Below are 27,213 nucleotides of genomic sequence, written 5' to 3' on the forward strand. Positions count from 1 at the left end.
TAGTGTGGCTTTTTGATCGATTTACCACCATGTTGCACCAGTCATTCACACCAGTGGTGTGATGCGACAACACCAAATGTTGCCACCCCTATCCTTCATGAGCTTGTGTGCCTCTATTTCCCCCATGTTCCAGCTTGCAAGCCATTTCCCCGTGTGCATTTTTGCACGCTATTTTCACAATTTTATGCATAATATATGCATTTTTGCACACAATGTTTGGTTGGAGAACTGCATTGTGAAGTTTGGGGAAGTGCACATTCCAAAGGATAATCGTGCTTTTGTTCAAGGGTCACATTTGAAAAGTGCAAATTTCTCATTAAAATGCAAACCCAATTGAATTTCTTCTCAATCCCTTCACACAAGGCAGTCTGTGGCTCCAGTTCCATGGAATTACCTTGCCTTAGAAGTTAAACAAGCCCTGACTAGCTTATACTTGTGTAACATTCCCAAATTAGACCACTTTATTGCTGCTGTTTTAAATTCCTGTTTTTTATGTTTTAATAATGTCTCAAGATCCGTATTTTGTTTTATGTAATATGTAATATGTTTTATGTAATATTTCTGTGCTACTTTTTGTGCTGGTTTATTATTTAGTTGTACTGTATTTTGCCTTTTTATATTTTGTTGTTAAGTGGGTGTTGGTTTTTAATGGAGATTGTAAGTTGATTTGTGGAGGGAGGTCATCAGAAAAAGTGCTGTGTGTGTGTAATAATAAATAAAGGGTGTTTGTTTGGTCCCAGTTAAAGTTGAGCTGCATCAGAACTTAGTCTCCTAACAATCTAGAGTAGACTTTTAGGAATGGGTTTTGCTGCCCCCTGCTGTCAGGAATTTTATCTTGCTCCTTAGCAACAAAGAGACCATCAGAATCTGAGATACTATGAAGTGCATTCCAACACGGTCTTTCTTTACATCATCGTTGTTTCTGTAATTAAATTGTCCATTTAAACAGACCGCTCTGCTGCTGTCAAGCCTATAGTCTTCTCTCCAACCTTTAGATGAGGTTTTTTTGCCTGCCACATTTTATTTTTGTCTGGTTTTATAATACAGCCTACTGCTTTTATTTGAGGTGGTTGTTGCACTTGTTTTGTATAAATGACTGTTAAGCCAATACTGAAATCCAGAAAAAGTAAGAAAAATTCAAAAAATAATAATATATGTTTGTCCACATAATAAAAAATATCAAATAATCTATCTGCGACTGGACCTAACAGTCAGGGGTCCCTTTACCTTTACCTTTAATTATTAATAAACTAATTCATTTCAACTACTCTTACTGTTGAATTACTATAATCATCCTATAATCACAGACAACTGGGAAACACTGGCCTGCGAGTGCTCCAGTTAGAGAACAGCCTTTACCAAAGGTGTCATAGGCTCTGAAGACGCTCAAACTCAGGATTGAAAGGGAGAAATGTGCTAAGAGGAAGGCATGCTTGGCAAACCCTCACTGTGATCAACTCCCACCAATGTCCCCACTGTGGAAGGACTTGTGGATCCATAATTGGCCTCCACAGTCACTTACGGATTCACTGTTAAAACGGTGTTTATGGAAGACAATCTTACTCGGCTACAAGGCATCACCAAAGAAGTAGATCATGTATTTACACACACACACACATTTCTAGGCACTCTTTTGCTGTCGTTGTGCAGGGATTTGTAAGTCACTGCAAACTCTATCTGCCATAGCACAGTGGTAGAGATTCCCAGGGTTCAATCCCCGGCATCTCCAGGTAGGACTGGGAAAGACTCACAGTTTGAAAGCCTAGAGAATCGCTGCTGGTCAGTGTAGACCAGGCTTCCTCAACCTCGGCCCTCCAGGTGTTTTTGGACATCTGGCTGGGTTTCCCCAGCCACTCTGGGCGGCTTCCAACAAAACACTAAAATACAATAACCTATTAAACATTAAAAGCTTCCCTAAACAGGGCTGCTTTCAGATGTCTTCTGAAAGTTTGGTAGTTATTTTTCTCTTTGACATCTGGTGGGAGGGCGTTCCACAGGGCGGGTGCCACTACCGAGAAGGTCCTCTGCCTGGTTCCCTGTAACTTGGCGCCAGAAGGCCCTCGGTGCTGGACCTCAGTGTCTGGGCATAACGATGGAGGTGGAGACGCTCCTTCAGGTATACTGGACTGAGGCCGTTTAGAGCTTTAAAGATCAGCACCAACACTTTGAATTGTGCTCGGAAACATACTGGGAGCCAGTGTAGGTCTTTCAAGACCGGTGTTATATGGTCTCGGCGGCTGCTCCCAGTCATCAGTCTAGCTGGCGCATTCTGAATTAGTTGTAGTTTCTGGGTCACCTTCAAAGGTAGCCCCACATAGAGCGCATTGCAGTAGTTCAAGCGAGAGATAACTGGAGCATGCACCACTCTGGCGAGACAGTGTGCGGGCACGTAGGGTCTCAGCCTGCATACCAGATGGAGCTGAGAGACAGCTGCCCTGGACACAGAATTGACCTGTGCCTCCATGGACAGCTGTGAGTCCAGAATGACTCCCAGGCTGCGCACCTGGTCCTTCAGGGGCACAGTTACCCCATTCAGAACCAGGGAGTCCTCTACACCTGCCTGCCTCCTGTCCACCAAAAACAGTACTTCTGTCTTGTCAGGATTCAACCTACAACTCCCATGGTCCCTAGCTAGCAAGACCAGTGGTCAGGGATGATGGGAACTGTTGGGTGTAGTGAAGGGTTAACCTTCTATGCCTCGGTCCTGAGGGGACGGGCTTACGAGGGAAGTAAGCCAGGACGTGAAGCAAACAGCTTGGTATGCTGTGAACTGAGTGGAAATCGAAAGCATTCAGTTCAGCCGCTGCAGAGAGAGAGAGAGGAGGCAGAGAAGATGCAGCTACAGACTGATGGCTGTTGTGGATTGTAAATACGCTATTTTGTTTCCATTAAAGAGATATTAGGATAGAAGAAACGTCTGGACTTATTTACTGCCCTTTCAACACACAGATGCTGTGTAATTATGCTAATTGCTTTACGACCGCTCCAAAGCCACACTGTGTAAACAGAAGCTCCAGAGCTCCGCAGGGGAAGCGTGGCCGGGCGCCAAACAATAAAGCAACAAATCTATCAAGAGGTTATGTAGTCTCAAGACATCTGGAGGGCCAAGGTTGAGGAAGCCGGGTGTAGACAATACTGAGCTACAGGGACTAATGGTCTGACCTGGCATAAGGCAGTTTCCTATTAGAGGAATTCAGTGCTAAGCAGATTGCGCTGTCAGCTCAAGAGTTTCTGCTCACCTGATGAAACTATCCCCCATCTTTCCTCCTTCTGCATGCTATTCTGGGATTCTCTAATTTGGGGTGAATCCGGGGGCACATGAGGGTAGGAGAAGGGGAGAAAAGCCCAGTTGCCCTGGTTGAAATCATTGTGTGGGTTTCTGCAAGCGTGACCCATTAGCTGAATCCAGCCCTTCGTTGCTATAAGACAGCTGGCAGTCCAAATACAGAACCATAACATATTTGAAAATATCCACTGGGTATTTTCCCCCCCCCCAACTGATTTATTACATATTTTTTTAAAAAAATGATAGCAATTACAGAATTTGAGGAATTGCCTACAGCTGAACTTGAGCTATTGTTAAGGGGGAGTTGTAGTATTAAATTCAGAAAAATTCAGAGTGGTTTTCCATTGGGAGTGAACTTCCCAAAGGAGGTGCTGGGATGACTGATCAACAAGCAATCATGTGATGGGAGAAAGGATTCTTCTCTGTTGCTCTCCAAGCAGAGGTGGGCAACCCTTTTCTATGGAAGGCAGCGTTTCCTTAGGGTTAATATATTGGAGGTCACAGTGGGTGGAGCCAGAGCCTGTGATAGGCACAGCCTATCCAGAATAAGAATGTACCTGCTTCAATTTTCACCAAGGCTAACTCTATAATTAGAATTCCCTGCAAAGGTCCACTCAGACCTAACCCCATTGAGTTTGACAGTTACATTCATAGCCTGCTTGTGGGCTTCCTATTAGGCATCCGGTTGGCCACGGTTGGAACAGGATGCTAGAGCAGATGGGCCCTTTGGTCTGATCCAGTACAGCTCTTCTTACATTCCTACAGCAGTAACTGTTTGACCTTCCACTGTTCATGAATAAGTGCAGGCCAAGACCCTTTGGCTGATCCACGTCTCTTTAAAACACTTAGCTGTCCATGGTGCTGACCGGTTTACATTCTGTGGTTATAGAGAAGAGGTGTGAGACCTGCAGTTCTGGCCTCATTTTATGTACCCCCTGATGTCTCCTTAAGCTACCCCGTTCTTCCACCCCATCAGAGATCCTTCCTGTTTGTTTGTTTGTTTGTTTGTTTGTTTCTTCCCTATTTTTCCTGACTTTTAAACATGATTCTCCATCTTTCTACATAGTATTAGAACAATTTCAAAGGGCAATAATCTATCTAATGAGAGAGAGAGAGAGACCCTACTGTTTCACTCTTCTTGATTTGGTGAAAAGAATGCTTGAGTGCTATACAAAGTGTACTAGTCTATAGTGTCTATAGTGTCTATAGAGTCTAAAGGGTGACCTCCATTCCACTCACTCAGGGTGTTGCAAATATCCTGGATTATCTATTTCAACTAGACAGACTCATATTGCCTATGTATGTTCGGAAACCAAGTCCTCTATTCCAACTGTCTTGAAACACTACAGACATATTAGGCCCAGCGCTCTTGACCTCACGAAGAGCGTTCTCTACCCTTTATTGCCATTTTCTAACACAAACCTCTGGGAACTTAGCATGTTTCTCTGGCATGCTTTCAGGACACATGTGAATATGGGATGCTGGAAGCTGCAAAGAAGTGACCGTCAGAACTTTTAAGCTCCAATTGCAGCACAGGGGGCTTATCCTCATGCCTACATGTGTGCATGTGTGTATGCGTCTGCATAGATGCACATAAATGTTTGCATGTGTGTGTGTGTGAGAGAGAGAGAGAGAGAGAGAGAGAGGGTGACCTCATCTACACTCTTTGTTGCCTCCATCCATCACTGGCATGTGGCACTCAGAGGTTTAGCAATGAGGGAATGTGGGTCTTCAGCTGAAATACTTTTTCTACCAATACTCTTGGCCAAGGATGGTGAGCCTCAGGATGGGGACCAAATGCAGCTCTCCAGGCCTCTCTGTTTGGCCTTTCCATCACTGTTGCCCTTGTGGCTTTCTGAAAGGACTGGAGTTCAACAGCCCCCACTTGGTATTCAGAAGCATTCCTGCCTCCAGCAGTGAAGGAAGAACAGAGCCATCATCTAGTAGCCTCTGATAACCTTCTCCTCCATGAATGAATCCAATCCTCTTTCAAAGTCATCCAAGTTGGTGGCCATCAGTACTTCTTGTGCGAGAAAATTCCACGCAGTGTGGGAAGAAGTCATTTCATTGGAAGTCCATGTATTCTAGTGTTAAGAGAGAGCGAAACTTTGCTCTGTCCACTTTTTTCACACCCAAGTGTAATTTGACACACCACTCTCACGTTTCCTCTCACTTGCCTTTTCTCTAAGCTAAAAGCAATTTTAAAATGTGTGATTTGTATTCCTTTTCCCCATCTGAAGGAGGGAACTACAGGGTACTAGTATCTTGTCCCTTGTTCCCAGTCTTTGCCCTGATTAAATGAAAATGTCCCTACCCCTGGCAGTGAAAAAACCCTACACACCATTTTGCCTTGATATGCTTGGAGAACGGTCATAGCTTAGTGGGTAGAACATCTGTTTTGCATACAGAAGGTCCTAAATTCAATCCCCAGCATCTCCCTGGAGACCACCTGCCAGTCAGTGCAGACAACACTAAGTTAGATGGGCCCATGACTATGTATAAGTCTGCTTCCTTTATCCTTTGTTGTTTGGCCCTAAGACTTCCTTGTTTAGGTTGACCTTAACGGTCAGGGTTAAAATTTGATAATGTTTTATTATTTTTTCCCACTTGTTCTGGTTCTTGTTGGTGTATACTTGCCCTTCACCCCAAAGCCCAAACATTATTGTACTCTGACTTGAGAAAGGATGAAATAAAATGGAAGGAAATAGTCCATACTTTTTTTTTCTTCTTCCTTTTTTTTCTTTTGAAATTTACAGTAAAAGTTACACATTCAACAAAGGGAAAATAATAAAGTTTCCAATTGCTATATAATACAAGATAAAGTGTGTCCCATTCGATACAATACAAAAAATGTCTTAAAATTGTACGTCAGTACCAAAGGCATTATGAAATATTCTTTGGAGCAGGAACGAATGTGCAAGAAAGCCAAGGCAACAGAGCAAACGAAAGGAAGCAGATTAGCCGTCTTCGCTGTCAAAACGACGACTCCAGATTGGATGCTTGGTTGAGTGTGTGCGGTGAACAGCGTGCAATAGAAGAGGGCCGAGGGAACCCCCTTGGTGGGCAAACCTAATAGAACAGCAATTTTACTCTGCTCGGAAATCCATCACAATCCATAAAACATAGTCATTATATTACATCAACCACTGAGCCATCTCACCCACATTGCCTAATAATGCAGGAGTAGTTGCCAATGTGTCAAATTCTCGATGTTGCTGAACTCCAACTCCCAGCCAACTTGGCCAATGGTCAAATATGATGAGAGTTGTAGACCAGCAATATCTGGGGGGCACCTTGTTGGATACCCCTGGTAGTAACGGATGGATGCCACCATGAAAAATGCACTCCAACAACAATTAGTGTGTGATACATCCTGTGCTCCACATGCAAAGGTTTCTGATCATAAGAGACTGGTGAAGAAGTTGTAAATGATGTTGCTATTCAGATAGCATAGGACCCACTTGCCCTGGTCCAGCTACACTCGTTGGCAACCATGGATGTGTTAACAACTGCTGGCCGTATGTATGCATACACATCCCCATCCAATCAACAGATCAACAGACTCAACCTGCCAGTTCAGTGCATTTCAATCACAGTGTAGATGCCTCCTGCCCTACCAGTGCACCTCATGTGGACAGCTGCGTAGGCTGCTGTCTTGCTGTAGAAGGGTAATTTTCCCTAACGGTTTTAGGAGGACTAATATTCAAATGTCACCGTCAAGTGCTGAGAGTCGCCTCCAAATTCTCTAGATACGAGGGTGGGTTTCAAAATATGTGTGAATGTTAGCACAGGAAGGGCAAGCAAACATCTCTTCCCCAAACAAATCAGCCCTGCAAAGCTTTTGCTGAATGGAAGTCTGTCCTAGGAAATAGGATAGGCGAGTTCTCCTTGCTGTGTTCCCCTTGAAAGTTTCTGGATGGCTCTTGGGTTCCCTCCCCCCCCCCCCCCACTGCAACTCAGGTTTGTGACAGGCAATGGGCTTAGGCTGAGGGGAAGGGCTGTCAATCAGTAGTAGACCACATGCATGTAGAAGATCTAGGGTCAAACCCCTGGCATTTGCAGGAAGGGCTGGGAGAGTGTCTGGCCTGAAATCTTGGAGAGCTGCTGCCAGTCTTTGTCAGCAGCACTGAGCTGGGTAGACCAGTGGTCTGGCTTGGTATAAGGCTGGTCCCAATGCTTGCAGAACCTGTGGGCTTGACTTCCATCGGTGGAGTAATAAATGGGTTTCTCCTCCTCTCAGAATATGAGCGTCCACCTAAAGACTGAAATGGCACATCCCAAACCACAGGTGTTACCACCTCAGTGACAACTCTGCCCATGTGTTTCTGTTGAGGCGTATATTAAGACTTACATACAGATGGTGGTACTGTATGCATAATTTGGCAGCTAATGCTGTGTTGGCTTCAGGCAGAAACCGCCAGGAAGTTATATGGCACAAACCCTCTGTTAAAGCTATCCAAGTTGGGGGTCATCTCTGCACCTCTTTATAGTCAGGGCAAAAAAATAATCCAAGGCCTCTCTCTCTTCCATTGGGGCTTACCCTTCGGCCAGAATGTGTGGGGAGATGGGGTATTTCTAATAAGAACATTTCAAGGGGGCTTTTGTAGGAATTGTCAATGGCCCACACAGAGCTGTGAGCACATTTTCAGAGTTGTGCCCAGAGATTTCCATGAGCAGGAAAGAAAGCTGCCTCTCTTCCTGGAGTCTACACTTGTGGGCAATCCCTGTTCTTCTTTCATCATCGCCCCCCGACTGATTTCTCTTATGGCTTCTGTCCCTCCCTCTTCTCTTGCAGAACATCAGAGGGGAAATGCAGACAGATTCTTTCTCATACAGTAATTCACAGCCTTGATGAGAAGCAAATGGTGCGTACACAGAGACACATTATCGACAAGCAGGCTTCTTAACAGTCACTATTCTGCTTTCCTATCTATTTTCCTATACATCCCCCCCCCTTTAAACAATCCCATTTTTTGCTTCCTGTTAAAAATATTGTTCCATAGGTAAATATAAGCATTCAGGTGCAGCATTCCTCATAACAACAAAGGGAGATATTTCTCTTTCTGTCCAGCTATGTGGCTTAGACACGCAACTGGCAAGTTATGTTTTAATACTGTATACATTATCTGATGTTATCTATGAAATTATTTAATTGCAGGCTTATGACATGTAACGAAGCACACTGGAGAAGATGCAATCTCTTTTGGAGAAAGGCAACCTCTGATTCTGTTCCTAGAATCATTAAATCAGGAGGTACCTCAAAGATTGCCAGTGTAGGCAACAAACTATATAGAATAGCAAAGTTAGAATAATTCCTTTACTAATTTAAATTATTTTATTAACCCCCGCTCAATGCCTTGTTACTCTTTGCCGATCAGATATGTCTGCCTTCACTTAGGGTGCTGAACAATGTTACTGGCAATTGGGGCAGGTTTTGCAAGAGCTCAGTAGCTAGATTTCAAGGAAACTACCGTATTTTTTGCTCTGTGAGACTCACTTTTTCCCTCCTAAAAAGTAAGGGGAAATGTGTGTGCGTCTTATGGAGCGAATGCAAGCTGTGCAGCTATCCCAGAAGCCAGAACAGCAAGAGGGATTGCTGCTTTCGCTGCGCAGTGATCCCTCTTGCTGTTCTGGCTTCTGAGATTCAGAATATTTTTTTTCTTGTTTTCCTCCTCCAAAAACTAGGTGCGTCTTATAGAGCGAAAAATATGGTAGCTGAATTTTTACATAAGAATGAAATAAATCTGCTGCATCAGACAATCTAGTCCACTGTTCCCAACACTGAGCACCTGGGTGGTTCTGGAAAGCCCACAAGCCAAGCATGAAGACAATAGCCCCTCTCTCTGTTCTGTTCTGTTCTGTTCTGTTCTGTTCTGTTCTGTTCTGTTCAATCCTCTCCCCACCCAAAAAAACTTGGTATTCAGAGATGCTAAATGGAGCTTCAATTTAGCTATCGAGGGCCAACAAAACAGAGAGATTTTCTCTTCCATAAGTTTGCATAATCTGCTTTAAATTCATCGCCCCATCTTGTGGCATTTCCAAGAATTAAATATGTGCCGTGGGTAGAAATACTCTCTTACGTCTCTCTCCTGAATCTACTGCTTATCAACTTTATTGCTTGACTCTGGTTATAAGAGAGGGTGAAATATTTCTCTCTATTCATTTCTAAAAATAAATAGGGGCATTGGTCAGCATCTACAAGAGAAAGAGGCCCTAATGCACAACACACAAATGAGTCAACAGAGGTCCTTATGCTCTCTAGTCAATGAGGTGGCAACGTGTGATTTGTGAATGTTCATTGGAATGCGGGTGCTCATTGGAATGACATCTAAAAGTGGATCACATTCAAAACAACAGGGCTGCAGTCCAGAACAGCCCATGTTGCCTGTGCAAGAGAAACCATGTTTATGGCACCTCCCAGTGCTGAATGACAACCATTTTCTATATAAAAAAAACATGGATCTGAAATAGGGATAAAACAAAGGTACCTTACAGGATTCTTGTAAGGCTAACCACGGTAATCTATGCAAAGCACTTTGACCATTCCAAAGTGCTACATGCATGCTAACTACTACTACTACTACCATTTAGATATTAGATGTCTCAACTTATCCAACGGAGTTTTATATTTAGACATTTTCTTCCACAATAAAAATATGATGTGCTGCCATCACAGATGGTCAGTATATCAGTATCGCCTGCCAAACCTACTGAGATGGTGGGTTTGCTTGCTAGCATTTGCATATGAATATTATGTTTCGCAATCTTCTCTTGGCAAAATTTTGGGAGCGCGGAGCTATACACAAGGCATTGTTTCCTATGTGTCTTGCTTGGCATGCCTTTGTGGGCCAAAGCTGAATGCTAGCCTGAGAAGCACACACTCATATAAAATGAGTTTTCTAGGGTATTTCAGCAGTGGGGAGAGGCTATGAGTGGCGTTATCTGAGAACTAAAAATATAAGCTTGGTTAATAAGCTATCAAAAGATTGTGTTTGTCTCCCTTTAGACTTACTATAAGGCACATAATATTGTGCCTACGGAGGGTCAACAACTACACTGCAATGAATAAATACAGCGTATTTATATTCGGTATTAACTCTGCCCAAAAAACATCCTCCCAGAAACTCAATTATCACAAGAAGATTCCAGGATGAAGGAGAAGACTTCTTATTTGACCCTCCTCACATTCTCATAATGAATATGTCTCAGGTTGGATTTCAGCTGGAATGCCACCAACACCATAACCTTGCACTGTGCCTTTCATGTCATTATTCCTTATGTCAAAAATCCTTGGTAGTTGTAAATTTGCTTCCTCTCTTTCTTCTTTAAGGAAAGTTAACAAACAAACATTGATATTTTAAAAAAAGTGGCTCAGGGAATGGGAACTCTTGGGATCTGTTTGCACAGACAGGTTTTGGGTTCAGTTCACCATTAGAGGACTGAATAAAAATCTAGGCACCTGTTCCTGCAACCTGATGCATGCCATCACTTGCTATCAGCAGTGCCACTGTATGGTTTGCATGGGACAAACAAGACTGTCCCTGTGCAAGACAGATCAATGAGCACAAATTGGATAGGGCAGCATAGACAAATCAGTGGAAGGGGGACATTTCCATTTCCGTATCATACTTTCCACTACAGATCACTGTAAACAAGCAAAGGTAGTTTAATAGACAGCTAGAATGCGAGGCTGCTGTACTGGAAGCCTGAATCACAATCTAAGTTGATTAACTCTCATAACAACTTATGGCTGATGTCAATCTACTTGAACCCCAGTTCAACCTATGGTTTCATTGTGACTGAAAGGTGTTTCTTTCAGTCGGTTGACTCATGTATACTTTCCGTATGTGTTCATTCCTACAGTTTCCAAAACATTTTGTTCTCTCAATCATATTAGTTGCAGGCTTGTCTGTGTATGTATGTATACACATACCATACTGGTGCAATTTTTAAATAGTGATTACATTTCAATGCCTTAAACGAATAAATATTAGGGTAATGTTTGGGTTTGTGCTGATTTTTTCTTGCTTTATCCTGCGTATGGTTTGTGTTTATGCACACTGCTTGGAGATGCTAATCAACCAATATTTAAAAGCCCCCCCCCCCTCATCAAGGAAGGTTTTTATAAGTAGAAAAATGTCTTCTTTTAAGGAAAATTACAAATTCTTTCTCTGACAGGTTATTTCTCCTTCTGTCTCACCAAAGAGTAACTACTGCTTCTTCTGAGATGGTGATTACTCGTGCATTATTTGATAGAGGTTTTTATTCTTCAGAACTTCTGTTTTATTTATTAGCGTGCACATTTATGCAGATTAAAGCTCCTATGATTAATTGGCTAAGATTTCTCTAACTGAGTGTAATTTTGCCTCCCAAAACACATGCCACAATAAATCTATTAATCTTTAAAATCTTCTAAGAGTCCCTTGGCTTTGTTGTAGCAGATTAACATAACTCTTTATCTGGGCTGTTATCATTTGTACATTTACTACATCACTTCCTGTTTAGGGCGATCTCATGAAAATCCGCATCATAGGAAATATTAAAAAAGCAGAGCAAGGGCCTGCTTTCTCCTGGATTTTTATGTTGTGAACCTTCTGGGCTACTAATGTGACTTTATTTGCTGGGTGGCCAGATCTGAAAATGTCTACGCTGACCAAGAGAGTATCAGAGCCATCTTCACACATCACATTGGAAGCTGACAAACTCAACTGTGTTGCAATTTCATACTGACATCTGCATCATGTATATTTGAGAGTGAAGGCTAGCAAAGAAAATGGGAACTGGGGTATTCCCTCTCTGTTTCCCGTAAAGTGGATTTTGAAACAGCTCAGACCATGCCGAAACTCTGGAAGACAAGTCTTGGGAGAAGCCCGCAATGTGAATCTGCTTTCAGCAGAAAGACAGTGCCCTTCTCTGAACAACACCAAACATTTTGATAAGGCCCCTGGAAATTCTCCCTGCTAGCTTTGCACATCTATTCTCCCTCCTAGCCTTTCCCTATCTGAACATTTCCAACTTTTAATATAATCGGTGGGAGTGGGGGGAATGCAGGACATTCCAAGTGGCAACGGTCAAAAATGGATCTGGGTTGGAAGCTGAAAGGAAGTCCATCAGGCAAAATTGAGGCAAGCAGCTCTGGACTTGGGACAAGGTTAACAAAAGAGAGACATCCATCTGCGAATGGATAGGTTAGAGAGAAGCAGATTTCGTCACAAGAAGTGGGGTGAACGCTAAAGCTTCCCTGCTGATTGCAAAGCGCAGAAGTCACAAACTTCTTTCAGCTATGGAGCTCAGAAGCCCTTAGTTCAGTTTTAATCTCCCCCATAAAGTGAAGCCCCTCTCACAACTGGAGTCTTCTTGCTTTCGTAACTCCTGTGGAACTTCTGATCTCGGAGTTGCCACCACACCTTCTTATGAAATTTCACGCTTCTTATCTGCACTGTGTTGGAGGGTTGCAAGGCGTTATCTTCATGCTGTCCTGAAGTCTGCTTCTGCGAGGAAGACTTGCCTCTTTCCTTTTTTTGAGCTCACGAACAGAGCCACTATGTCACCTAACATGATGAGCAGCCACCCTAAACTTGAACAAGAGACCCTAGAAATGTGGCTATGAAATGTGCATGAGCTGGTGGGCGCATCATTATGGCCCTGTTCTTGCAAACTGACCTAGGACCTTTCTCGGCCTCAAAAACCCTTTCTCTACCACAGCACACGGACTGTCCTTCCAAGGAGGTGTGTCCTCTCCTGCATTAGAAAACAGTATTCCAAAGAGTGCAAAAACATCTAAACCTCTGAGCATGCAGATCAATAACTGTTTTGATGCTATCCTGCAGATGTGATTGTTGTTGTTGTTGTTTTTTAAAAAAGGAAAGGATGAAAGCATCTCATGTGAAAGCAGTCTCACATCCCACACAGACTGCTGTTCTTTGAGTTCAAGCACACCTACTGAAGCAGTGGTCCTGTCTCCAATCCAATACCACAAGACAATTTTGTCACTGAAAAATTGTGTTTCTGCCATTTGGACACCAATCGTTCAATGTACGGCTCTTCCCAGTTAATTTCTCTGCAATCATAATTAAACCACCTTTCGCCAATGTACATTACAGCTCTGTTTCTCCCTCCCCCCAAGGCATAATTAGTGACACGTTTCTTTTGTAACACTAGCATGTTTTTTGTGTGTGACCTGATAGCTCAGTGCCATTGCCTACTCTTAGTCAAAAGAAGAAGAAATTGTCTCACCAATTGTTCAACCACTGTCTTAGTGATGTGTGTGCCCTCTTAGCTTAAAAGATTACCAAGAGTCACAGCTACCTACCCTGGAGTAAGATCACAGTTTCACCTATCTAGTTTAGAAAGATGGTATGAAAGAAATCCAGACATTTCAAAATTATTCACTACAATGCCCCCTCTCTTTTTTTGGAGAGAGCAGGCGTAGCTTCTGCTCCCACCACCCCCGGACCAAGCTGTGGCAAAACACCCACAATTTCTGGGTTGCAGAACATTAGCTCCCAGTCTCCCGAAGATGTCCGGTATGTGGACAGCATCATTGCCCCATGCTCTTGAAGTTGTGTTCAGGTGGCTTTCTTTTCCTTCACTGCCTAGGAGCTGACCAGCCCATGTCACTGAAAGGTCCCTCGCCGGTTGCTGACCTCGGCGGAGGCCCACAGGGTGTGCAGAGGTCAGAATCCGTATCTGACTCCCCTTCTGCTATGTAAGGTCTGATTTTGGCCACAGCGGTGTAGCAACCGTTGTTAAGGACGTCCAAATTTTCTTTGGACTGTGAGATGCTGAACCCACTGAAGGAACGCTCCAGTTCCTCGTGGTCCACTGATGGGATAGAAATAGAGGTGTCGCTGTCCCTCAGAGCACTCTCTGGGTGCTTAGCTGTAATGTCTTCGTTCTTTGCGTACTCAGCGCTGGCCCTGTTCCCACCACCGTAGGCAGAGAAGGAGCGCTCGTGAGAAGGTGGAGGTGGGATTCTCACCAAAGAACCAGCATCGCCAACCGGGGAGGTCCCGTGGCTTTGCCGTTGATATGTCTGCCAAGAAGTGGAAGGGGGGCATGAGTTGTTTGGCACCGTTGTGGCAGGAGGTGCAGAGAAATTCTTCTGTCCCATCGAACTCGTGGAGCGAATGATCTTGATGATGCAACCGTTTTTGTCAATGTGCTCCCTGCTGTCTTCTGGGCTGTGGTAGGGCGGTGCTGGGTCAGGTTCCTTCGGCCCAAAGTAGGCTTCTGTTTCGTTTGGTGGGATCCCCATCCGTTGCATGTAGATGTTGACCAGGAAGTCCAGCTTCTTCTCCATGGACTGGACCTGGAAAATGCCACACAGGACCCAATGCATGGGCACCCACAACATTTTAGACCCAAGCAACTTTGGATTCACCCCAAACTTCATCTTTAAAATGTTATTTTGCAGACAAGTCATCCCCTGATCCATGAAAAAAATACCACCAAATTCTCTTACAAATGTATAGCCAACTGCACCCCAAGGAGACATGAAATTCTGCAACCAAACCAATGCCAGTACCACAAATATGTATACCAGGTGGGGGAACATTTGACCATCCAGATGTTGCTGGGCTGAAACTCTAGTCATCCTTAGCCACTGACCATGCTTGATGAGACAGTTGTGGGAGTTGTAGATCAGCAACATCTTGACAGCTAACGGTTTCCCACACTCAATGTATATGCTTCCTTATCATGCCTCTTTGGCTTAAGCCTTCCATCTGCACCTTGGCTCATACAAGAGCTAAGTACATGGTAACAGCATTTGCCTAGATTCACCCTTGGGTAATAAGTTTTTTAACCTTTTTCTTCCTTTGATGGGCATTCATCATGACATATAGGAAGGAAGAGGGAGGTGAAAATCAGATGGAGAAATAAGACAGAGAGGCTCCCTCTCTATTAGATCAATTGCCATTTAGCTCCTCCCTTCCCAGAGCTGCCTTCATCAGAGGCCAGTCTACTCAGCTTCTTAAGAGGGAGAGGTGACACAATAAGGCTTGCTTGCTTGCTTCCTCCACCCCCCCCCCTTTCCCCACAAATTCACATTAATGAATTTTAAAATTATTATTTACAAATTTTCAACATACCTGTTTTTCCACCTTTCCAAGTCTGCCCATCATACTTGGATCTTCAGGAGGCTCCCCTTCACCTGGGCCTTTGGTTCGGTCCTTATCTGTCATTGACGGCCCTCTCCCAACAATCTGGTCAACTCTACCAGGAGCACAAACCCCACCCCAGAAAAAGCCATGAAGTTAGTAAGCTACAATCAAGGATCTAGAACTCTGCTCTATTCTGACTCCTCTGTAGGGCAAAGGAAATGTATTCCCCTTAACTGATAAGTATCACACAACTGTTTGCCTAAATAGAGGGAGGCAGTTAAATATAAACTTGGACACAAAAACATATCTCTATTTCTGTATGTGACATATATATTGGTTCAAAACACGTGGCTCCACTTCTAATCCGGCATATTATGCATAGTAAACTTGCCCTTTGAGATGAATTTGGTGTCAAGCCTGTTAATTATCAAATAAATTAGGATGTTTTGGGGCAGTTGCTTGTGGATAGATTTTGTCTACATATTTAATCTGAACATTATTTCTGTTCTTCTCTGCCTAAAAAGTTCTGAAGAGTCCTGCAGTACTTATTCATGTTAAAAGGTATCGGTTTGAAGGTTCAAATTTTACAAAATTTTACAAATTTTACAAAATTACAGGTTTCCAAAAACTGACACCGACATAATAAATTAAGGTTTCCAGTTTGCAAGATCTGAACTCTCCATTGCACCGTAAATTGGTTCTGGATTAAATGAGACTTTTTGAGCTTCAAAATCTCTGAATCCAGATTACATTCTCAAAAGCTGATACTTGTTTCAGCTGTCCTTGAGATGTGGGCAGCTGCCTATGCCCAAATTGTAATTTTTTTGTTTGCTTGTTTCCGTATTAAATGGGTAAATTATTATTATTATTATTATTATTATTATTATTATTATTATTATTATTATTTTCCTGATCTCAGAGGTGAACTTTGCAGACAATGGCCTTGTTGTCTTGGATAGTAGCCATTAACTTTCTCAAACCCAAGAGTTCTCTAACATTAATCTACAACATGGAGCTCATTTTTAATTGCCCCATATCCATATCTCTTCCTGCAAGAGAACAGCATGAGCAATAGCTGTGGTGACTGGGGCTGATGGAAGTTGTAGTCCAACAACCAACACAATGGACCATATATTTCTAATTCTTGGCACTGATCAAATGGAAACATGGCTTAACGCAGACAGTTCTGTTTCCTAGTATATTTTACAATACAGCAGTTCTGAGTAAAGATTGTGTCAGCCCCACCTAATATCACAGTCACAGACTTCATTCTACCCCAGAATATAGTCATTTATACTAGGCAGGCATTGCATTGCTTTTTACATTTAATAAAAATCCTATCCATACATGTGGTTTTATTATGTACGTGGTTTTTTTAAAAAAGGGATATATATATATAAGAAACATTTATTATGTCTACTGTTTTCACTCTGTTTTTCCTGCTATTTTTAAATGAGTATCTCATGGTATTTTGCATAAACTGCTTAGAGTTTTTATTACTATCATTATCATTATGTGGTGTATATATTTTGCTGAATAAATAAACCCTGAACCATTAATTAATCCTGGCCAACTTTACCCTTGCATAATATGCGAGAAGTGTGCAGGTGACAGAGAGAAGAAAACAAGAGCAGAAAAACAAGTACGTTAAATTTGTCTGGAACCAAGTTGGTTTTCAGAAAAGGAACTAAAACAAGGCTTCTTATGCAGTTCTGCAGTGTGGGCAACAGTTCCATGCACAAAGAGATGAATGAGAGTTATGAGTTCAAATGCAGACAGGGGGAGGGGAAGAGGGGGTTAAGAAGAAAAAGATAGTAAAGCACTTTGCAAAATTAAAAGGTGCTCTCTCGGTTACACATTGTCATGAAAACCAAGGAAAGGGGCAAAACACAAGGCCATTTTCAACCATACAGCCAACCAAGATGCCTTAAATTGGTAGAGAAAGGGTTAAAGTTGTATTTGTACCTGTTTTAAGGTGTTTAGTACGCGGCCCTGCCCACCTGTCGGCTGACCCACAGGGCTGAGGGGACAGAGATGCTTCACCAATGAATGCACTCGTGAAGCAGCCCCCAGCAGGGTTCAATCCTGCTCCCTGCAGGGGTCTGCACCACCAGGGAACACACTGGTGAAGCAGGATTGAACCCCACCCATCGGTTAATGTCACTCGGTGAGTGATGTCAGCTGATTGAGTGGCATGTTCCCCAGAGTGGCTGGGGAAACCCAGACAGATGGGTGGGGTATAAAGAATAAATTTATTATTTATGATTATCGACAGGTGGGAGCCATTTGGGGAAATGGTCTCATGGGCCCAAGTAGACCCCATGACGGTCCCAAATTGGTCCATAGGCCAAATGTTTCCCACCTGTCAGGAGTCCAGGTTCCCAGCTTGATAACACAGTAAGCGTAGGTAATTAAAAAGGAGGATTTACTGAAAAAACAAATAGCTCCAGACAGCTCTAACAAAGCCTCTGGCATCATTACTCAAGATGACCCTTCTGAAGACACCTTCCGGTGTCTATAGAATATATTAAACATTCGCACCTTAAGTCTCTTGTTTTGCTTCCTGTCTAGCAGCCCTCCCATTCGCCGACTCCTCGGACTTATTGGATCATCTCCATCCTCCTCCTTTTCCTGTGTCTGTTCGCTCCTGTTGGAGCTCCCTGAGAGCTTTGGCTGTGTTCCAGCCCACTCTCAGCTACTGCCTTATCAGCCAGCCCATCAAGGTCAGGAAGATCCAAAGTCTGCAGCTGTCGCCTCTCCCCTGCCTGAATAACATCTAAGCCTCTCTGTTCCTGGCTGCTTTCTGCTGTTGGCTGCAAACCTTTGCTTGGAGCTGGCTCATTCCTGACACCACCCCTGCTGTAAATAATCACAAGGGAATTCACCAGTTTGCACAACTCACTGGGCTTCTGTGTTTTTTCAGAGCTGTGTGCCTCCCCACCCTTCCCCATGCATATGAGTTGGGTGCTCAGTGCTGCCAAACAAAGGCTCTTTTCTTTTTTTGAGTGAGAGGAATGGCACAAGTGGAGCCTCTGCGCGATCAACCATCAAAATGAGGAGCACAACATAGTGTAATGGGCAGGGCATCCTCTTCCACCAAAAGGAAGTTGCATGGATTTGGGCACTAAAAATTCTTCATGTATCCAGTGGGTGTTGCAAATTATAAAGCAACACATAAGTGAATGCTGTTCACCACACAGGCGTTGTGCACATTCCCTTGTAAAAGTCAATAGTTGCTACATTTTGTGGATCAACAGGAACATATCCTTTCAAAAAAGTTCTGGTCAGCGGGTCACGAGTTATGTTCTTTTGTGAGAAACCATACATCTAGTATTCTTTCTCCGATAAAGCAGGAAAACAAAATAAATGCATCTAAGAGGTAGGAAGATGAAAGTCATGAGTGTGGGGTCTAAATGGAACACCCCTATCTAATGGCATTTATTTACAAACACAGCATGAACAGAACCATAAATCAATTATGAACTGTGATTTAGTTGCATCAAAGCCAATGTGTGATCTTGTGCCTATATACATTGTCCTTTCAGTATGTGATCAGGTATCCCCACATCAATGAAGTGGATTATTTTGGGTGGTGGGGTTAAGAATGCATCTCTGTTACTCAAAGAACAGAAATGGAGAGTGACCACCTTCTCTGCTCCCCTCTGAAAACTGGACAATTGGTTCAAAGCAGGAGCTTCAAACTCCAGTCTAAGGGATCATTCACACACTACAGTGGTACCTTGGTTCTCAAACGCCTTGGTACTTAAACAACTTGGAACCCAAACACTGAAAACCCAGAAGTAGGTGTTCTGGTTTGCGAACTTTTTTCAGAAGCTGAACGTGCTCCATTTTTAGTGTTACGCTTCCGATTTGAGTGCCACACATCCATTTTGGGTGTTACTCTGAGGTCTGTCTGTTTTTGCTATTTATTTTGCAGTTTTGTTTATGCTGCTCTTTTTGTTTTGTTTTTGTGACTGTGTGGAACCCAGTTCAGCTACTGATTGATTGATTGTGTGACTGCAGTACTTCGTTTATTGCTTTCATGTTATGGATCAATGGTCTCATTAGATAGTAAAAGTCATGTTAAATTGCTGTTTTAGGGGTTGATTTTAAAAGTCTGGAACAAATTAATCCATTTTGCATTACTTTCTATGGGAAAGCGTGCCTTGGTTTTGGAACATTTTGGTTTTGGAACGGACTTCCGGAACGGATTAAGTTTGAGAACCAAGGTACCATTGTACAGTACTCTTCTAACGAAAATGTCTCATGAGCACACCTAAAAACAGAATGTGTGAATGCAACGAACATATATTTGCAAACATGTGAAGACAAGGGCACTCATCAGGGAGCCAGGATTAATGTAGCTCCCTGCTGAACTGCACTAGATAGAATACCGGGTTTGTCACTGTGTCTTGATGGTGAAATGTCCCTAAGGAAAGTGTAGAGCCTTGCTCCCAAGTGTGATGTCAAAATGAATGGAAGGAGACACCATCTGCACAACAGGAGACTTATAAACTGCTGCTCTGTCCCAGCTCCTGCCAACCTAGCAGTTCGAAAGCACACCAGTGCAAGTAGATAAATAGGTACTGCTGCGTCGGGACGGCACTTCCATGCGCTCTGGCTTCCATCACGGTGTTCCATTGCACCAGAAATAAGCACCACACTCCATAGTCACCTTTGACTAGACTTAACTGTCCAGGGGTCATTTTTTACCTTCATAAACTCTACCAATACTCTATGGATGTTACAATTCCTACTTGTGTATATGAGGTGAAAAGAACTCTTCTAGATCAGACTAATCTCACCAAGAATTCTGTCCTCCAAAGTGGCCAACTAGGTGGTTGTGGGATGATCACAAGCAAAGCATGGAAACAGCAGTCCCCTTTCCCACTGATGCTCCCAGCAGCTGGTACCCAGAGGTATATTACTTTTAAACCTGAAGTCTGAGTGATGTCCCCCTCTGAGATGGGTTGAAAAGACCAGTACAGTGGTACCTTGGGTTAAGTACTTAATTCGTTCCGGAGGTCCATACTTAACCTGAAACTGTTCTTAACCTGAAGCACCACTTTAGCTAATGGGGCCTCCCGCTGCTGCCGCTCCGCCGGAGCCCGATTTCTGTTCTTATCCTGAAACAAAGTTCTTAACCTGAAGCGCTATTTCTAGGTTAGCGGAGTCTGTAACCTGAAGCGTATGTAACCCGAGGTACCACTGTAGTTTCAGTCCTAAGCATATCAGCACCTTCAGTTGGTGCTAAATCTGCGGTCTGTTAATTCAAGTTTTTGATTTCCGCACACCTTAGCTGCACCTATCCAAATAGTGCTATAGATTGATAGATCGATCAATATGTGTTACTTCTAAAGAGCCACTTGCAACTCAAGAGACGATACGGAGAAAGGTATCTCATTGCACACTGCTAACTTGGGATGGAAAAATACTTCACTCCATGTTAATCGTTTGTAACAGTGACTCTCCTTCTTTCAAACGATGCGGAAAGAAATAATATATATGTATATATAAATTCTCGGCTCAGCCAGGGTGCAGGTTTCTCTCATGCTTCATTATGTTCCATGCTTATGGACACATGCAAATAGACGGGTTCGTAGGTTCATCCTCTGGCCAAAAGCAGATAGCGCAAAGGTCAAGGCTACTCAAATGAGGCACAAAAAGAGAAAGAAAGAGAAAGAAAAAGAGATGAATTTTTAGAATGAAGGTATATTTTTTTAAAAAATTGCCTTCTGAGCACAATCCAGGCACTGGAGCCAACCCTTTTCATCCATGTCACATGACTGGCTACTTACCCTCAGACTGGTTTGAAATATTTGTTAGCTTATCCCTGGCAACATGATTGTTTGAAATGGGGCAAATCCCCATGTTGCATGAAAAAACCATCAGTCTAGACACACCTTAATAACTGAACTACACATTCAGAAATACCATGCATGTGGTGATGCGCTCCTGGGACTGTTCCTTTTTTTTTTTTTTTTTTGCCAGAGTGGTGCATGCTCTAGTTATCTCCCGCTTGGACTACTGCAATGTGCTCTACGTGGGGCTACCTTTGAAGGTGACTCGGAAACTGCAATTAATCCAGAATGCAGCAGCTAGACTGGTGACTGGGAGCGGCCGCCGGGACCACATAACACCAGTCTTGAAAGATCGTCATTGGCTCGCAGTACGTTTCCGAGCACAATTCAAAGTGTTGGTGCTGACCTTTAAAGCCCTAAATGGCCTCGGTCCTGTATACCTGAAGGAGCGTCTCCACCCCCATCGTTCTGCCCAGACACTGAGGTCCAGCGCCAAGGGCCTTCTGGCGGTTCCCTCATTGTGAGAAGCAAAGCTACAGGGAACCAGGCAGAGGGCCTTTTCAGTAGTGGCGCCCGCCCTGTGGAATGCTCTCCTATCAAATGTCAAGGAAATACACAACTATTTTACTTTTCAAAGACAACTGAAGGCGGCCCTGTTTAGGGAAGTTTTTAATGTCTGATGCTGTATTGTTTTTAATATTCAGTTGGAAGCCGCCCAGAGTGGCTGGGGAAACCCAGCCAGATGGGTGGGGTAGAAATAATAAATTATTATTCATAATAAATTATTATTTTGGAATGGGGGAGGCTGTGCTGATAGCCCCTCACAAAATAAAATCCCTGCATGGGGAATGCTTGCACATTACGAAGAGGGATACACTGGAACTATTCTTCATAGTCTCTGTTTATCAGCAGACTTATTCCACACAACCACCGTTTTATGCTCACAAGAAATAGATGGACAAAATGAGGGAGAGTGGCTGGCTCAGTGTTGCCCAGTGAGCTAGGTGGGGATTTGAACTCAGATCTCCTCAATCCTAGTCCAATACTCTGCTAGCTTTCCCTGGTAATCAAATAAATAAGCACCAAATTATGTGATTCTCTTCTAAAGCCTGAAGTAGTACTGCGCAAGGGGGACTGTGTGCCTTGTGACTTTTCTGAAAGTGAAGTTCAGCTCTCAAATTCTCTTAATCTCTCTTGATCCAAAGGGAATACCAGCAGCATACTTTCTGAATTTTAGTGACAATAAATGAGATCAGGAAATGTGGTTCTCTCTTCTGAACCCTAGAATTAGGATGCACTGTCAAAATAAATTTGACCTGTTTTGTGATATATATATATATACACACACACACACACACATACATAGTGGACGCTCAGGTTGCGAACGTGATCAGTGTGGGAAGCACGTTCACAACCTGCAGCGCTGTGTCTTTGCACACACGGGTCACGTTTCGGCGCTTCTGCACATGCACAAAGCGCGATTTAGTGCTTCCGCGCATGAGCAAGTGCTGAAACCCAGAAGTAACCCGTTCCGGTACTTCTGGTTCAGCGTGGTGCGCAACCCAAAGCATCTGTAACCCGAGGTATGACTGTGTGTGTGTATATATATATATAGTGTGTGTGTGTGTGTGTGTGTGTGTGTGTGTGTGTGTGTATCCTTCTTCACATTTTTAAAATGATGGTTTGGTCCACACACACCTTTCTAGTTCTAAGTAAAAAATGTCTCTGTCGTCAAACAACAACCAATAGATTCTTGAGGAACCCCTTTATTACAATAGGACTTCTCCAAGTAGGAACTGGATCGTGGCCAGTATTACCACCAGATTGCAAATCTGTCTAACCTACTGGCATTCTAATCCTCCAAAGGATTTATTTAGGGGCACATGACAGCTGATGTGCCCCCACTGGGATCTTTGATTTTGCTACTTGGAATGGGAGGTCCCAGATAGTCACCCATCACTTGGGTCTCCAAATCTGACTTTCAGACCACCCTCCCATTCCAAAAAGCACTTGGTATGTGGCCAGGGGAAGCGAGTGCGGTGCTTGTTTTGAGAAACACAAATCCAGGCTCCCTTGGCCAAATATAACATAATTCCTTGGATGCTGGACAATGGCAGCAAGCCAGGGAGATAAACAATGGGAGTGCGTCCAACTGGGTGTGAATGAATACCTTGTAATCCATTTTCTTTTCAACAGCAGCCTGCAGAGGACACAAATGCCCCTTGGAAGCCCTGACTTGGCTACTAACAATTTTCAAATTGACATGGAACACAATCTCTTCTCCAAAAACCTAGCAGAGTTAAGCTAACCGTAGTCACTCAGGACTTTGGATTCACTATTTTAAACTAATCAGTTAACCAAGTGACAAACAGGTTGGCTGGTGAAAAATCTCTTAAAATACGCAAACAGTATATACCACAGAGCGGATCACTCATATGCCCTAACTCACTGCAGCACCACAAGCATACAGTGGCACCTCTAGATATGAGCGGGATCCATTCCGGAGCCCCGTTCGCATCTAGAAGCAAATGTAAATAGCGATGGCATGTCTGCGCGCGTCGCTTTTCGTCGCTTCTGCGCATGTGCGTGACATCATTTTGAGCATCTGCGCATGCGCAAGCGACAAAACCCGGAAGTAACGCGCTCCATTACTTCTGGGTTGCCACGGAGCACAACTCGAACGCGCTCAACTCGAAGCGTATTCAACCCGAGGTATGGCTGTATTTTGTTGTTGGCACGCCATGGTAAACAACTGTCCGGAAACTTGTGTTCATGTATGTTGTTTTACACCGGTGGGACCTGCTTAGCCTCTGGAACGATCCTGTTTCACAATGGAGTTCTCTCACTGAGCTCAGATGCCGAGTTAACATATCATCTCGGGTAAGTGGTACCTGATAGCAAATGTCATGGGATGTGAATTCAGCTGGTGTGGGGGCCTGGATTGTATCACTCTTCAAAAATCCCATAGTACTATCTACAGTTTAGGAATGCTGGTATACTACTGATGGGGTCAGCGATCTGGCACCTCCTGGCGCTGTGACATTCAATCCCTAACCGTTTTGGATCTCTCTGGTACGGAGCCAAGCTAAAGCCATGGCTGTGAGATACAACATGTTCCTTAGTATTAGAAGTCCATTCTACCATAACTCAGAGCAGGGGTTTTAGTGTGGCTGCCCGTTCTATGAAGCAGCATTCGTGTGTCGACAAGCAACTGAGGACGTTTTTGTTCCAAGCTGAACATGTCTCTACAATGGGAGTCTACTCCGTATTTCAAATTCATCTGCTGCTGTTTTTGTGTGTTATTCTCAACTGTTTTTAGCGCATTCTGCACATCACCTTGAGACGTGTATAGAAGGCGATTGAGCGATTAACTAATTCATAATTAAACAGCAGTCTACATTGATGTAATTACAGTTTACAAGTTCTTGGTTGTGCTAGATATAATTACTGTGTTTAAGGATCTTGAAGCCTTCTTTAAGCCACAGTTAAATGTTATTAACTAGAAATAAGTGAGAATAAACTAGGGGGTAATTGTAGCCTCTCTCTAGCACAATGCATTTAAGATTTTTTATATATATTCAGGGAACCTTTTCCATATTGACTTGACTGCCCACATACCCTTGTGTGTCTACCATGTAGAATGTCAGGTTATGTTGCACGGGCCAGCATCATTAGAACCACTGTTATTACTCCATGCGCGATGAGACCCCATTCAACACTCCCCTGCGATTCCAGATGAATACATGCTGCGAGCAAGCTCTCGTTCAGGGAAGCTCCTCTGCCATTAATCACCTTTTCAGTGGGAAACCTCAGATAAGCTTTTAGAGCTTATTGGGAAAGCAATGTTCTACCATATTGTGCAGGAAGAATGTTGCAATCCAAAGAAACGTTGTGATTGGCATTATCCACAGGGCAATGCGCAACATGGTTTCTCATCTCATCTATCGTAGAAGACACTTTGGGGCACATGGGAATTATTGAGTTTTCCCCTCTTCACCGAAGAGAATGGGTCCAATATGGAGATCTGGATCTCAGCCTGTGCATAAGACTTGAGCCACTAGTTAAAAACCTTCTACAAGTATTTTGGCATCATTGCAAGCCTATCTGGGCAATTTCTCTCCATTAGAAGGAAACGGCTCTCCTTGTTCTAAATGAGACTGAAATTGCTGCAACACAAATGCCATGGCTTTTACCATCCCAAGCCTAAAAGCTGAGGGAGCCTCGAATGGTTCCATCAAAGGAAAATGATGGAAAATGATGATGATCAGAGAAGTGTCCTTTGGCCATTTCCGGGTTTGCACTGCTGTGAAGGCCCACCTTTGGTGTCTCTAAAAGTAAAAGTAAATTAAGCACATCCAGGAGAGCAAGCCATTCGGTGCAATATGCGTCAGCAGCACGTGACAAATGCCGTCATTTAACGTGGCATGAAAGGGGGTTGACAGGAAGCAAATGAATCAGGAAAAAGAGGCATTTTGGCAAGTCCTAACCTAGGCGAGTATTGGGGTGATCCTTTGGTTGAATACTTCTTATGCCGGGGAGTTGAAGGGGGCGGGGGACCCACAATCATATCTATCCTGGCGAAAATAAATGAGAAGAAAAAAGACACCAGCAAAACGCATAATGAAGCAACATGTCGGAGGAAAACTCGGTTGGAAAAGTTGCAGAGACAGGAAGAACAACTTAAAAGGAAATCAAAGGGAAAGAGAAGAAAGTTGAAAAAATTATAATCCGCTCAGAACAGAAGGCAGTAATCATACAACTTGATCGTCTGGGAGCACACCAAATTCCGACCATTAATTGAAAGACTTGCAGAATTTCCAGCAACAATGGAATAGCCCTTCTTGTGTCGGAAAAGGGAAGCTGCTCCGCAATGGAAAGGCAAGACATGCTACACAAGCTTGGAACGATTATGACAATATTCCATTGGAAATGTAGACTTCTCACCTGTCACATTACATGGAACACATTTTCAGCTGGTTTGAGAAAACAAGCTTTGAAGGAGGCAAACACACACCCACAGATGGGATGGGGCGAGAGACAGAAACAAGGCGTAGGGAAAATAATAATGTTACAACTTATGGCACACACCTCACAAGAGCAGCAACAAGTATCATGAGTGGTGAAGGAGGAAGTTGATAGGAGCAAAAACCCTCCCACCCCACCCCCAAAAAAGCACCCACCAAAAAGACTGGGACAGTGCCCTTTGACAGATGAAATGTTCGTTTTAAGACAATTCTAAGCACCTCAAGTTCAAATGACACTTTACATGGAGTACAGCGTTTCTCTCTATCACATATATTAAAATTCAGAATCGGCTAGGGGCAAGTTGCGAACCTGAGCAGAAGAACCACAGAAAGAAGGTGCTGGACCCTTCCAGGAATTTTTCAGCTCAAAATTGCTTTCCATACACTGCTTTTATTTTATTTTTATTTTTAAAGATTAAAAAAATATTTATTAACATTTTGAAAAATGAACAATTAGGGTTTGTTTGTTTGTTTGTTTGTTTGTTTGTTTGTTTGTTTGTTTTTTTAAAAAAATAAAAATCACCTATATGGGGGGGAGATAAAGGACCCCCAGTTCTTTTCCCTGTGGGTAAAAAAGCAGGGCAGGGCGGGTGATGTTAAGCTTAAAAAAAACAAAATGAAGAAGGGTGAAATATTTCCTACAGCCTTCCTCCAGTCAGGATGGCAACCCGACTGGGTTCATGTTGGTTTCAAAGCGAAACAAAAACACAGGCCAACCTGTAAAGTGCTGTTCGACACTCTGCTAAACTTTAACCTCAGCTACATCGAGAGTAAACAGATAAGCGTTTCTTCAGGGGACAACTTACCACAATGTGAATATCATCCTGCCAAGATGGGAGGGGAATTTTGCCCCCTCTCCTGCTTCCCCCCGTATTTCAGAAATGTGGCAAATGTCCTCCCTGTTGACCAGGACGAAACAAACAACTGGTCTCCCAGCTTGTTTGCCTGGTAAACCATGGCAGTTCACATGGTATGTTGGGTTTGTTTAAACGCTGGTC

General features: G+C 43.3%; 1 protein-coding gene across 6 annotated transcripts in view; it reads right to left on the reverse strand.

Annotated features, from left to right (window-relative positions):
- Window positions 1–5,989: 5,989 nt before the first annotated feature.
- The window catches only part of KCNQ2 (potassium voltage-gated channel subfamily Q member 2), a 137,488-nt gene continuing 116,264 nt past the window's right edge, over window positions 5,990–27,213 (reverse strand). For 3 of the 6 annotated variants that reach the window (XM_077929375.1, XM_077929372.1, XM_077929371.1), the window contains 3 exons: window positions 25,679–25,765; window positions 15,379–15,502; window positions 5,990–14,597 (listed from right to left, as the gene is read on the reverse strand). In XM_077929375.1, the coding sequence (XP_077785501.1) occupies window positions 13,875–14,597; window positions 15,379–15,502; window positions 25,679–25,765 (934 nt within the window). In that variant the 3' untranslated portion in view covers window positions 5,990–13,874. The remainder of the gene's footprint in view (window positions 14,598–15,378; window positions 15,503–25,678; window positions 25,766–27,213) is intronic. The other 3 variants (XM_077929376.1, XM_077929374.1, XM_077929373.1) reach the window with 1 other exon arrangement.

Source organism: Podarcis muralis, chromosome 5 (assembly GCF_964188315.1).
Source record: "Podarcis muralis chromosome 5, rPodMur119.hap1.1, whole genome shotgun sequence".
NCBI classification, from domain to species: domain Eukaryota; kingdom Metazoa; phylum Chordata; class Lepidosauria; order Squamata; family Lacertidae; genus Podarcis; species Podarcis muralis.